Source organism: Engystomops pustulosus, chromosome 4 (assembly GCF_040894005.1).
Source record: "Engystomops pustulosus chromosome 4, aEngPut4.maternal, whole genome shotgun sequence".
NCBI lineage: Eukaryota > Metazoa > Chordata > Amphibia > Anura > Leptodactylidae > Engystomops > Engystomops pustulosus.
Window position 1 is genome coordinate 219437377 of NC_092414.1, and position 13657 is coordinate 219451033.

The following is a 13657-nucleotide window of genomic DNA, read 5'->3' on the forward strand; positions in this document are numbered from 1 at the left end:
ATGAGGATGAGTGGATTGATAATTGGGCATATAGTAGGGTGAATAGGTGTGTGTATGAGGATGAGTGGATTGATAATTGGGCATATAGTAGGGTGAATGGGTGTATGTATGAGGATGAGTGGATCGATAATTGGGCATATAGTAGAGTGAATGGGTGTATGTATGAGGATGAGTGGATCGATAATTGGGCATATAGTAGGGTGAATAGGTGTATGTATGAGGATGAGTGGATCGATAATTGGGCATATAGTAGGGTGAATAGGTGTATGTATGAGGATGAGTGGATTGATAATTGGGCATATAGTAGGGTGAATGGGTGTATGTATGAGGATGAGTGGATTGATAATTGGGCATATAGTAGGGTGAATGGGTGTATGTATGAGGATGAGTAGATTGATAATTGGGCATATAGTAGGGTGAATGGGCGTGTGTATGAGGATGAGTGGATTGATAATTGGGCATATAGTAGGGTGAATGGGTGTATGTATGAGGATGAGTGGATCGATAATTGGGCATATAGTAGGGTGAATAGGTGTGTGTATGAGGATGAGTGGATTGATAATTGGGCATATAGTAGGGTGAATGGGTGTATGTATGAGGATGAGTGGATTGATAATCGGGCATATAGTAGGGTGAATAGGTGTGTGTATGAGGATGAGTGGATTGATAATTGGGCATATAGTAGGGTGAATGGGTGTATGTATGAGGATGAGTGGATTGATAATTGGGCATATAGTAGGGTGAATAGGTGTATGTATGAGGATGAGTGGATTGATAATTGGGCATATAGTAGGGTGAATGGGTGTATGTATGAGGATGAGTGGATTGATAATTTGGCAAACAGTAGGGTGAATGAGTGTCTGTATGAGGATGAGTGAATTGATAATTGGGCATACAGTAGGGTGAATGGGTGTATGTATGAGGATGAGTGGATCGATAATTGGGCATATAGTAAGGTTAATGGGTGTGTGTATGGAAGTGGATTGTTAGCAGGTGAAGAATGTTGTTATTAATTGTATATGGATAGGTGGATGAATAGATAATTATGTAACCTCTGGAGAAGAGATGTTAGGGATCAGCAGGATGCCGTATCTAGATCAACAGGAGAATAGCTAATGGAGAATAGACAAAGGTCCAAATGAGTGAAATTGAGGTCTGGAATGTGATAAAATATGGGAGAGGTAGATAGGAACTTACTTGATCCGAATTTAGATGGCTGCCTGGCGTGCTGTGCGTGGTATGAGCCTCCTATGTGATCGGGAATGCTATTAATTGCGTGGGGAGGATAGTGAAACTAGGCGCATGCTGAGTAGGTGTATAGATCGCTCGTAGGAGGATGCATTGGGACTAGAGATGAGCGAGTATACTCGTCCAAGCTTGATGCTTGTTCGAGTATTAGCGTACTCGAAACGGCTTGTTGCTTGGACGAGTATCTCGCCGGTTTGAGATCGAGCATCGAACACAGTGAAGAACACATTGCAGATGTTCCGTACATCTGCTAACTTATCCGAAGACACGTGCGCCGAATGGTGTTCTTCACAATAGTATATGAAGAACAATATGTGTGAAGAACACATTGCAGATGTATGGAAACATCTGCAATGTGTTCTTCTTCACTGTGTTCTATCAATGTGTTCTTTCAGTGAAAAATGCTCGAGTCTCCCATTGACTTCAATGGGCTTTGTTATTCGATACGAGCACTCGAGCATCGGCAAAAATTTTAACCGCAGTAACGAGGACTCGAGCATTTTAGTGCTCGCTCATCTCTATTTGGGACGCAGGCGCAGTGATGGCACTAATAGCTGGAAACGATGACACTGGGGAGTTAAGTGATAATGTCGGGATGTGTGTGTATCAGGGGAAGATATAGGAAATGTATGGTGAGGAGAAATGAATGGAGAGTGTGATAGGAGTATAGATAATTAGATATAGATGGAGGGTATCTGATGGGCGATGTGGGGTTATGGGAATATATGTAAATATATATGGAAATATGAATATACAAGAAATATGAATGTATATGGGTATATGGATATATATGAATAGACACTTGATGTGTATATGAGTAGGTTATGATTAGGTATGAGTGGATGGGGAAGAGGGGGTATAACATGATAACAGAATGAACATACAGAGGTATGAATGAATATGCAGCGGTTAGGGAGATGACAGAAATGCAGGAGATGTTGGCGAGGTAAATGTATGGGTGCATGGCTGAATAGTAATACTATTGTGTATAAATAATTGGTCAAATGAAAACATAATGTAAAGGAATACTAAATGTATCTTGATATATAGACCTGAAAATCAAGGCCTTGTCGAGAAATTACAGACAAAACCAAATTCCAATACTGTGGGTGCATGGTGGAAAATGAAATATCTTGTGAGCATTACAGAGAGGATACACATACCCAGTATAATAGAATACAATATATTAGCCTTTGATTATTGAAGCGATATTAATTATTTTTCTTTATCAATCAACACCATGAATCAATACATTTTACAACTCACTCCCTACATGAAAACTTTGTGCACATATTACCAATACCAACAAGTATTTCTGCACTGACATTAACAATTTACACATCTTACACAGGTCTTCTTGATGGACTTATTTGGATACTTGAAAAATCTCTTGTTTCGCCTCACAGGTTTTTAGTCTGTTTATTCCCATCCTGTCGTAAATAAGATGTCCCCTTATTTATCAATCTTTTGTTTTAAAGTTTTTTTTTTAATATCCTTTGATGATCACTGCCGGGTGTGTATTAAATGCTGTGAATGTTCTATTTCATGCATTACATCATGTCTGACAAAGAGAACTAGTATTCTGGAAAGCTCCACCATCCAATATGCCCAGTTATCCTGTAAAAGGTATCGCCTGATTTCTTCACTCTTCGTTTGAAAAATTCAATGGCATTTACATACTGCACAGTCCCCTCAGATTGTGTTTCAAACATTTTATATAAACCCACGTAATATTGTAGGTTATTTTCTATTTTTCATTATAAAACTGCCACAATACAGGCAGTCCCTGGGTTACATACAAGATAGGTTCTTTAGGTTTGTTCTTAAGTTGAATATTTTACGTCTGATCTGGTATATTTTATAATTGTAACTCCAGACCAATTTTTTTTGTCCCAATGAGAATTGGATTTTTCCAAATTTTGTGTTGTCATTGGAACGAGGATCAATAAAGTTTCATTACAGACAACTTACAGCTGGTCATTGCAGCCTGGGACTAAAGTAACAACCAGAGAGCTTTATTTTACTGTTTTATTTTATAATATTGAAACATTATGTCATAATTCTATTATCAGATCTAATAATTCCCATGTGTATGGAAAGGTTACATTACATTACATTACATTATTACATTACATTACATTATTGGAATGGTTGCACTCAGGAAGGGGCACACTGTGTACTGAGTTTTTGCAGGAAATAGACACGGCTGCTTATTTACTAAGGGTTCCACGGCCGCATTTCTGTTTTCCGACTTTTTGTGGATCGCACGGCCAGGACAGGGATTTAAAAGGGTATTGTGCTTCACGCAATCAGATGTTGTCGTAATCGCGTCTGCTTTCGTGCAACACCAGTTGGGGGGGGGGCGGAGGTGGCGGGCCGTCGGACGATTGGACTGAGCGCAGTAATAAACTTTTAAATTTGTGTTGTAAGACAATGCACTTACACACACCGGGAGGAAAATGGCGAACTCCGGCGGACCTGATTGGGGAAGCGACACATGCAGGATATCGGGTGCACAATCTGCTTGAATCGCGGCAGATCTGCATTCCGGCGGACATTTTGGATTAGGGATCGCGCATGGACGGGTAAGTAAATGTGCCCCATGGTTCTTGTTCATGATCACAATCATTTCATCCTTGCTGCCTTTGAATTGTGTTTCACAAATGTAGTGTGGGAATGTGGCCGTAGGGAATATCCTAACGGAACATCTACACATAGCATCATGGGTGGCCCCCCTGACTTATATAGGTCTCCACTAAACCCTGCATTCAAAAAATGTTAATTTTTTACCAAACCATAAAAATGTAATAAAATGTTATCAGAAAGTCCTATTTTGCACAAATTGGGATATTTGAAAATGTCAGCTTGCCGTGTAATAAAATTTCCCCCAAAATTACAGGTGATAGAACACGGTAATAATCATAGAATGTTTAAATAAAAATACATATGACAAACTCTAAGTAGTTGTTTTTTTCTGTGATTGTAGTGATCCAAAATATAATGGGGATGTGTCATATGGTTCACACTGTGAATGCAGTAAAAATAAAAAAAAGTAGTTTAACTGCAATGTTTTGTAAAGCAAACACAACAAAAATTTAAAAAATATAAAATGTGTTTTGGAACCTGATGTGAGGGTTGATGAAATCCATTATAGGGCTGCACGTGGGAGTCAGAGGAGAAGGGGAGTTTGTGTGTCCACAGAGTACAAGGAGGAAAAAACACATAATTGATGATATTCACTGAGAAAAGCACTTTTATGATCCATATTCTACTGATGCTGAATCAGTTATTATACAGCAGGTGGCTTTATAGCTCCAGGAACCTCTGAAGTTTGTTGCTGTAGTTTATGCCCAGTTAGTGCACTCAGGATCTATTCAGTCCAGTCCATAGGATAGCAGTGCCTCAGATGTTTGGTCTGAATGGTAATCCAGTTGGCGTTACTCTGGACTTCCAGACCTACTGGTTTGTGGCTCGCCTTGGTGGTGTATATAGCAATTAGATTCAGATACAAATACATACAACGTACAATATACAAATGTGTATTTCTGTGTGTATAATTGTCAGTATCTAATATGCACTCTCTCCATAACCCAATAAATATCAGAGTCACCGGGTACTGGGGTGTACCAGGAGGATAGTCTCTTAGGGAAGAGTCTGTGGACCCTCTGGACCACCACGGAAGGTGATGGTACTAGCCGACACCCGGGACTGGAGTCTAAGTGGCATCTGGCCTTCACCAGAGCCCGCCGCATAGCTGGATGGTCTTGCAGCGATGGGGTGCCACCAGGTTGTTCCATGGGTGTGAAAAGGCCCGCAGTGGCAGCCAAGGTAGGGGTAGCAGGAGATTAAGGAGACAGTCCAAGCCTCGAGTGACAGCAGGAGAACAGCTTGGGATACCTGGAACTCACGGCAGCAGGAGCTGGCACACTGCACAGGCAGACAGGAACGGACTGGCACTTGGAGGAATGCTGGAGACACAGTAGCGTAGGAACGCTGGAGATAAAGGAGCGTAGGAACGCTGGAGACTGTCTTTCTCTTCTTCAGTAACAGCTTTGGATAGCTTGGTTAGGAAACCATGGAAGCTATGAAGAAGATAGGTAAGAAGATACGGCCCGGAATGGAAGGAACAGCCAGAATATATAGTCACCCGGAAATGACCAGCGCCAATCAGGAGGACGCTGGCCCTTTAAGTCCTGAAGAGCCAGGGCATGCGCCCTAGGAGCGGGGATGCGTGCAGCCTAGTCGGATGGGAAGCAGGTTCGTGGAAGAGTAAGTCTGGGCCTGACCACACAGGGAGGCACGGGTGTACCCATGATCCACGACAAGGATTGCGGGTGCAATCAAGTACAGATATGGACTGGAATGATTCTGAATCTAAGTTTTTACATCAATTGATGCCTCTATAGCAAAATGTCACAGTAGCGTTCAGATAACACATTTCATGAATATATAGGCAAAGTAAGAAACAAATATCAATAGGGGAATTGCTATTTGAAGGCTACTGTGACACTTTGCTATAGAGGCATCAATTAATGTAGAAACTTAGATTCGGAATCATTCCAGTCCATATCTGTACTTTAATGCACCAAGGTAGTTTATATTGGATATTTATTGGGTTATAGAGAGTGCAGATTAGGTATTGACAATTATGCACACAGCCATCTTTTTTCTGGATTTTTCTTTTCCATCTCCTTAACAACCAATCTCCACCTCCACATCACATCATTTACACCACTAAGCATGTCATCGCCACCTCCTCAACATATCATCATCATCTCTTCAACACGTCATCTCCACCTCTGAGCACATCATCTCCACCTCCTCAGCACTTCATCTCCACCTCCTCAGCATGTTAACTCCACCTCTTAGGACATCAACTCCAACTCCTCAGCACTTCCTCTCCACCTCCTCAGTACTTCATCTCCACCTTCTCAGCACAGAATCTCCACCTCCTCAGTACTTCATCTCCCCTTCCTCAGCACATCATCTCCACCTTCTCAGCACGGCATCTCCACCTCCTCAGCATGTCATCTTCACCTCCTCAGCACATCAGCTCTACCTCCTCAGCACTTCTTCTCCACCTCCTCAGCACATCATCTCCACCACCTCAGCACATCAGCTCTACCTCCTCAGCACATCAGCTCTACCTCCTCAGCACTTCTTCTCCACCTCCTCAGCACGGCATCTCCACCTCCTCAGCATGTCATCTTCACCTCCTCAGCACATCAGCTCTACCTCCTCAGCACTTCTTCTCCACCTCCTCAGCACGTCATCTCCACCCTCTCAGCACGTCATCTCAAAAGCTTTTGGAAGTTAAAAAATTTCAGAGACTGAATTATGAAACCTGTCATTCTTTGTGTGTAGATCTCCTAGGCCAAAACCACACTTCTGCATTTATGTGCAACCTATTTGAGTTCTGAAGCCAGGGATTGGCTCAGACATTAAGTACACACTGCATGTGACATTCCAAAGATGTCCAGAACCAGAACCCTCAGATACTGGAGAACTGCAAGTGGTTAGTGTGGGTGCACTTCGGCTATTGGCAAATTCCTGACCAGCAGACACAGCACTACGAGACCCTGATGATCGTCATTTGAAACTGGAGGGAATGAAGAAATAACTAGAGGGCCAATGGTAGCATCAGTGCGAGGCCAGGCATAGGTGGTAAAAGCAGGACGCCAACAGAAAACTACACATAAATATACATTTTTATGCATATAAGATACAAAATTTTCTTCTAATTAATTTCAATGAATCAAGTTTTTACTTTACAAGCCTTGTGCCACTTATCTTGTATTGGATATCCGAGGCTACCTAAATATCTGAGGAAGAAATCCTGTGTATTATTCATCAGGCAGTTAATTGCTTGTTTTTTTTTTTACAATATTGCACAATAACAATCGTCTCTGAGCGACAATTAACATCAGTTATTATAAAATCAATCGTCCCATTTATTTACTTCATTAACGAGAGTGCGATTGTCATGTCAGGATCCCGGGGGAATGTTTTATGTTTTTCTGACACCATAAAAGAGGCCAACATCTGGAACAGTTTATCGCTCACAAATGAAGATCCAACAACATTCATCTGTCACATTTTGGCTTTCTCTTTGGTGAGAATTTCTAAGGGGAACTTATTTTAAGGACAAAATTATACCTATTATTATTATTTTACATGAAATATTTCACACATATCTGTATATCCCATAAAAATGGGGTGTGAGGAAAATCAAACGCAAATCGCACAGATCCGTCTTCTTGGATTCCGAGGTCTGTACAAATACAAAACTCTGTTATTTGTTGTGTTTCTCCTGACTTACACATTAATACTGGGAGGAAATCTTATTATAATCCTTCTGGTGTCCACTATGGACCATCTCAAGACCCCAATGTTCTTCTTTCTTAGACATTTATCCACCGCTGATGTCCTACTAACCACCAGTGTTGTCCCCATGATGTTGGACGTGATATTAGTAGATGAGGGTGTGTTATCCTTTTGGGGCTGTATAGTACAACTACACTGTTTTGGTATTTTTGGGTTTGTTCAATGTTTTATCATTGCTGTCATGTCATATGATCGATATTTGGCCATTTGCCATCCATTACGCTATTCCTCACTGATGGGTCCTAACCTTTGTCTCCAGCTTGTTATTGGGTCCTGGTCTTTAGTCATTGTTCTAATATCAAGTGAGGTGATTGTTGTTATTCAGTTTGACTTTTGCGGCTTGAATTACATTGACCATTTCTTCTGTGACTTTGGTCCCATAGTGGAATTGGCCACTTCAGACATTTCTGTTTTGATGTTGCAAGACTTTGTCATTTCTATCTTTATGATATTTTCTCCATTTGCTTTTATAATTTTGACCTATTTTTGCATTTTCTTCACCATCTTTAAAATTTCTTCGACATTTGGAAAAAGAAAAGCCTTCTCCACTTGTAGCTCCCACCTGACCACAGTCTGTGTGTATTATGGGACCCTCATCACAGTTTACATGGCTCCGACTGATGAGAGCTCATCACATATCAACAAATACCGATCTCTCCTGTACATAGTAGTCACACCATTGATGAATCCTATTATCTACAGTCTGAGGAACAGTGAGATCAAGAGAGCGATGAGGAAAGTGATGTCCCAAGACTTTAAAAACAAATGGTAAAGATAAACATTGAATTCTCAGTACGTTTCATCCTTGACCCATTTGTAATATTGTTAAACACTTTACTTTATAGTGACCCTCTAATACAACAGTTCAAATTCTGAAAATTCCATCACCATGACCAGGTGGCCAGTCAGATATTGTATGTATATATCATAGCACTAGTGTTGTCAGAAGACATTATAATATCTGGAAGTATCTAAGAGAAAAAAATTAAGGAAGGACACCTCTTCATCTCAATCAATGTTGTTCACACCGGTGCCCACTAGGACTTGCAGTACATTGCTCACAAAGATTTTATATACATTTTTACTTGCAATTTGGTGACAACAATGTGGAGATTGTTACCTGTGCTGTTCCGGCTTACTGCACCCAGGACCCTGTGGGAGCTCCATAAAGACACACATAGTGATGAGTTTCATGTGGGGATATTTAAGTGTCTTCTCATAGCCCCGACCTCAAGCCACATCTTCTTGTTTAGAGATTAGAATCTGACTCCACAAATGTGGCAACAATGCATCGAAAAAGACTTGAATAATTCAATAGATTCAGCTCAGTCTATATTGAAGATTCTGGAAGAAAGAGTATGAGTCTGACAGAGTGATCAGATATTTGGTGATTGACTTACCTAAGATCTGTAGGATCAGGGTTTTGTGATGTTTGCACCTTAGATAAAGCATAAGTAGATTTTTCAATTTACTATTTAGTGTTTCTATCTCTTTTATTTTTTCTGATTCCATTCTTCTCTTTGTGAATAGTGGCACGATTTACTTTGTCATCTCTGGGAGTTTCTGGTGGAGAAGCACTTAAATCTCCTCTTCCCCATCAGTTCATAAAGCCAGTCCTAATAAATTTTTCCCTGAGTAGAGATGAGCGGACCCAATGGTTGGGTTCTGGTTTGGCCGGGTGACCCAGACATTTTGCCGGATTGGCAGCTGCCTCCTGGCCAATCATCGCCATGGCTATGATTGCTAAGGGCACATATTTGCTGCATAGGCTGTTCAGCTGCGAATCGAGCAATATTTCCGTGTCAGCCGACCAAACCTGATTTCCGGACCTGACCATAAAGTCCACTCATCTCTACCCCTGAGTGTAGTGGCATAAAATACTACTAATCACTAGCAGCACAAGAACATTCAGATACAGGCAACATGCCTTGTTCCAATTAAATTTTATTCATTATGTGTTGCATAAGGCAAACTGTTAAGTTTTAGAAACTGAGATCTATCACTAATTGTCTACAACAGGAACTAAATACAAGTTTAATCAACACCTAGTACCTGTTCTGAAGAGAGAGGCCTTTCTGTTCTACAACATTATTTTATTTTCAAATTTGGGGATCAGAATTTAATTTCAGTGGAAATGAACATTTTTGGAAAATATTAACCCCTAGATCCTTTAAAATCTAAGTACATAATAGTCCTAGACCTAGTAATCCCAAATCTGTAGACCTCTCCTCTGACATGCGAAAAGTATGAGGATCAAGTTATAATAATTGGCCACCACAAAGGTGCTGGGAGTATCATGGTCACAAATAGGGGGAATTCCACCTGACCACCTGATCATAGCCGGGGCTAGTTGCTAGAGGCATTCATTTGCCGGATTAGCTTTTACCGGCCACTAATATGTCCGGGTCAGGCGACCGAACCCGAACTTAGACATCAAGTCCGCTTATCTCTAGTCACAGATAGAAAAGTACCTCCTATAATAACACATTGAGCTAAAATGACATATTTAGAATTTAATGATCTTCTTCATTTTTAGAAAGAGAGAAAAATATCTGTAAAGCCACAAATAAATGTTTGGCTTTTCAGCAATGGTTTTATACTCTAGGCCTCATGTCAAGACCTACATTTTTCGGAAAGCTCTGATTATTGTCTCTGTAATTGAGCAAATAAAAGATAAAAAGGACCAAGACATTTTTATGCAACTCCCAAGAGCAACTACTAAGATAAATGTATACAGTTGCTGTCGACATTTAATAACTTTTTCACACTTCAGTGTACAGATCTGAGTAACAAGTCATTATTTGTGGGACAAGGTGATGTTTTCATTACTAAGATTTTCGGGAAAGTTCCATCTTTTGATCACTTTTAATTCAAATTTATGTGTTTTGCATAATGGTAAAAAAAGTGTTGATTATGACATTTGGGAGCTATTTCCCTTTTGAGGGTTCACTGTCGGAGTAACCATTTTTATATTTAACAGAGTGGGCATTTACTGTATTTTAACCCTAGGGGATCTGATCAATTAAACAATATTGCAGTATATTATCAATTCACTGGATCTGTAAAAGAGACTGCTGACAGCCATGGAATCCCCCATTATGGTCCTGGCTGTCACACCAACCATCTGATATCACCAATGACTTAAAAATAATCCTTTAAGTGCCTCTGTTGCATTTGATGGCAACACTTAAGGGGTTAACTCCTGCTTGTTCCATACATCCTTAACAGATATGTGATATACAAATATATCAAATGTTGTTATTGTGTTAAGATATACAATGTTTCACAGATATAATTCTAACCTGTTTCCATTAGACTTTCTGTTGTGCTTTGTGGTTTCCATGGATCCAACCATAAACTAGGTCCCATCTATGGTCCCATAGTTCCTCACATGAACGTGCATCTCTAGCAGTACTGGGGTGTTCTTGTCCCCTCTCTATCTTTTTGGCTGTGAGCTGCACCATGCATCTGATGAACCAACAAATCAGTGACAGTGCCCCACAGAAGCAGTGTACTCAGAAGCTAGAAAGTGGCACAGAGGTGAGGGACAAGGTGACTGGCATTGACTCGCTGGCCATCAGCTTTATGCCGCTTCACTACTGTGCCGGTCTCCTACTCTTGAACTGGTTTGGTTTATTTAAATAGTGTACTCAGGTTGAGGAGAGCATACATAAAAGGGGATATAAACTAATATTACTGAGATCTTGACATCAAAAAGTCTCCTACTCTTCCTGTGAAATTTGTTACTATGTTAAAGGATGTCAAAATTATGTCAAATTAAGGATTTAAGTGTTCATTGACGGATAAAATAAATACAAAAAGGTAACAATAAAATATAAATAGTACCAACCATGTAGAGTATATGGATATAGTAAATGCAAGGTTAAAAAGGGATCCAACTTTTGGAAGCAGATGCTGATCACCATGCTTCCAAAATGATGTAGTCCCATCCAGAGCTTCAATGGATGGGAAGGTAAGACCTTTTGAGCTTCTGTGGTAACTTCTTTGACAAGCCACTTTCTCCTTGCATCTCAGGCTTAGAAACATCAACAAAGTTCATGGCCTGCACAAACTACAGCACAGTGGGTACTAACTGCCTCCGTCATGGCAATGTATGTCTCCTCCTTTGGGTCTCAAGTACTTCATTCTTTATCCTCCTTATGGGGATCCTTGCTTTTTACAGACAACCTCCTGGTCCCCACTTCATAAAAATGATGCCTTACAGAAAAAAAAGCTTATATCGGTGTTGATCATAAACAGTTATCCAATCAGCTGTGGGAAGGTGCAACATGTCTATATTTGGTAAAACAATGTGTTCTCCATCCATTTTTCTCCATTAGGTGGATATGGGTGGAGGGTAGAGGCTTTGGCTGAGGAAGAGAAGCAGCAGGACTTGCTGGAACCTCTAAAGAGACTGCATAAGGAACAAGAGGGAATTGCCCATTGAATATGTAACAACCACTTGTCAGCCTACTATGGCCATTTGGCTAATCCCAAGGGCTTTACCCAATGTCCCCATTGGGCTTCACCCATTGACCCCTATAAAATGATCTGAACTTTGCTGTGATGAGGACAAAAGACTGGTACTGCTGGGAGTAGTCTCACTATTGGTGGCAGCTAGTAGCGGATCATAATACAGCCAAAGACCCAAACCTTCTAGGAGGCCCATGACCTCCAAAACCACCCACAAATTGCAATGCTAAGAAGGAACTTTAGCCATCCTCATACATCTACATTCCTACTCTCAATACACATGTAGAAAAGAGCCCTTTCAGTATGTTTGAAGTTCCAAAGGTCCAGAAACCGTAGATTGAGAACAGACAGAAGGAACACATCCTGCATTCCCCAAGAAGCTGATTCTAGTACCATACGTGGGGATGCAGCACTGTTTAACATGGCTGACTTAACATAACCGGTTAACCAGACATGATGACTCGTTTTCTGTGATATCAGTAAGAGATATCTCCTGTAATTCATGTTACCCAGTGCTGCATCTGTAGGAAATGAATTCCAGACTTGTAAGGAGTATAATATTCATACAGCCCAGGGCCCATGGCCATCTAACTCCGCCCCTGATGGCAAAAGTCCAAGTGTGTTTGCAGAGGAAGGCGGAAAATTGGTCAACCAGCTAAAGGTCCCAAAAAAGCTAATGTTCAGAGCAGGCAGCAAACACATGTAATCCAAGAAACTGAGCACAATATGATTACAGAATCATAAAGCAGAATCAAAGTCAAGGTCTAGGTTATTGCACAGGACACTCGAGAACCTTAACACTCAGACACTTCCCTTAGGGCAATTGTGTCTCTTATAACCAGTGGTATGCACTGATCGCTAGGGGACACATTAGGAGTGAGCACACCGGCCCTTTAAATAACAGAACTTAACTTTTTTAGACCTGAAAATGGCACCAATTTGTCATGGAAGTGGCAACATGACAGATCCCTGATCGATCCAACAGATTGTTATGTACAGACACAGTGATCCATTCCTGTGCACTTGTATAGAGAGGGTTGAGGGAAAATGGCTGCTGTATCTGACAGCAGACCATCTCACATTGTGGAACCTGGGGGGTACCGGCACTTTTCCCCCCACATGATTGGTGTATGGTGGCTGATGTTTAACATCATTCATCTTTCCTTTGTGGTCCAGAGGGTCTCCCTGGACATGATTGGTGCAATTGATTAGTCTACAGGTAATTACATGGGGGGAAACCTAGTGGTAGTTGAAGGGTTTAGGACAGCATCAATTACCACTAGATTTTTAGTGACCTCACACCATCATGCCACCCGCCACCCACGTCTGTAGTGTTCAATTTAATCCCTGGAAAAAGGGGAGTCTTCTACATTGATCTTATCGATCTTGTAGCTAGCTTGTAGCTGTCTGTTTTTTTTTTTTCTTTATTCAGCATTTGCAGTGTCTTCATCTCAAATCCCTGTCGTCATCCCAGTTCCGGATCCTTCCCTCACCTTCCCATGACCACTCAGCAGTTGTCTACAGATCTTCTAATTCTTTGGTGAAGAAGGAT

General features: G+C 40.9%; 1 protein-coding gene across 1 annotated transcript; it reads left to right on the forward strand.

Annotated features, from left to right (window-relative positions):
* The first annotated feature begins 7459 nt into the window (after nt 1-7459).
* LOC140128635 (olfactory receptor 5P81-like) lies at nt 7460-8404 on the forward strand. Its single transcript, XM_072150334.1, has one exon. The coding sequence runs from the start codon at nt 7460-7462 to the stop codon at nt 8402-8404; it is 945 nt and encodes a 314-aa protein (XP_072006435.1).
* Nucleotides 8405-13657: the final 5253 nt, after the last annotated feature.

Excerpts from the sequence above, each read along its gene's own strand:
- LOC140128635 (XM_072150334.1), top strand. The coding sequence starts at position 7,460 with ATGGGGTGTGAGGAAAATCAAACGCAAATCGCACAGATCCGTCTTCTT.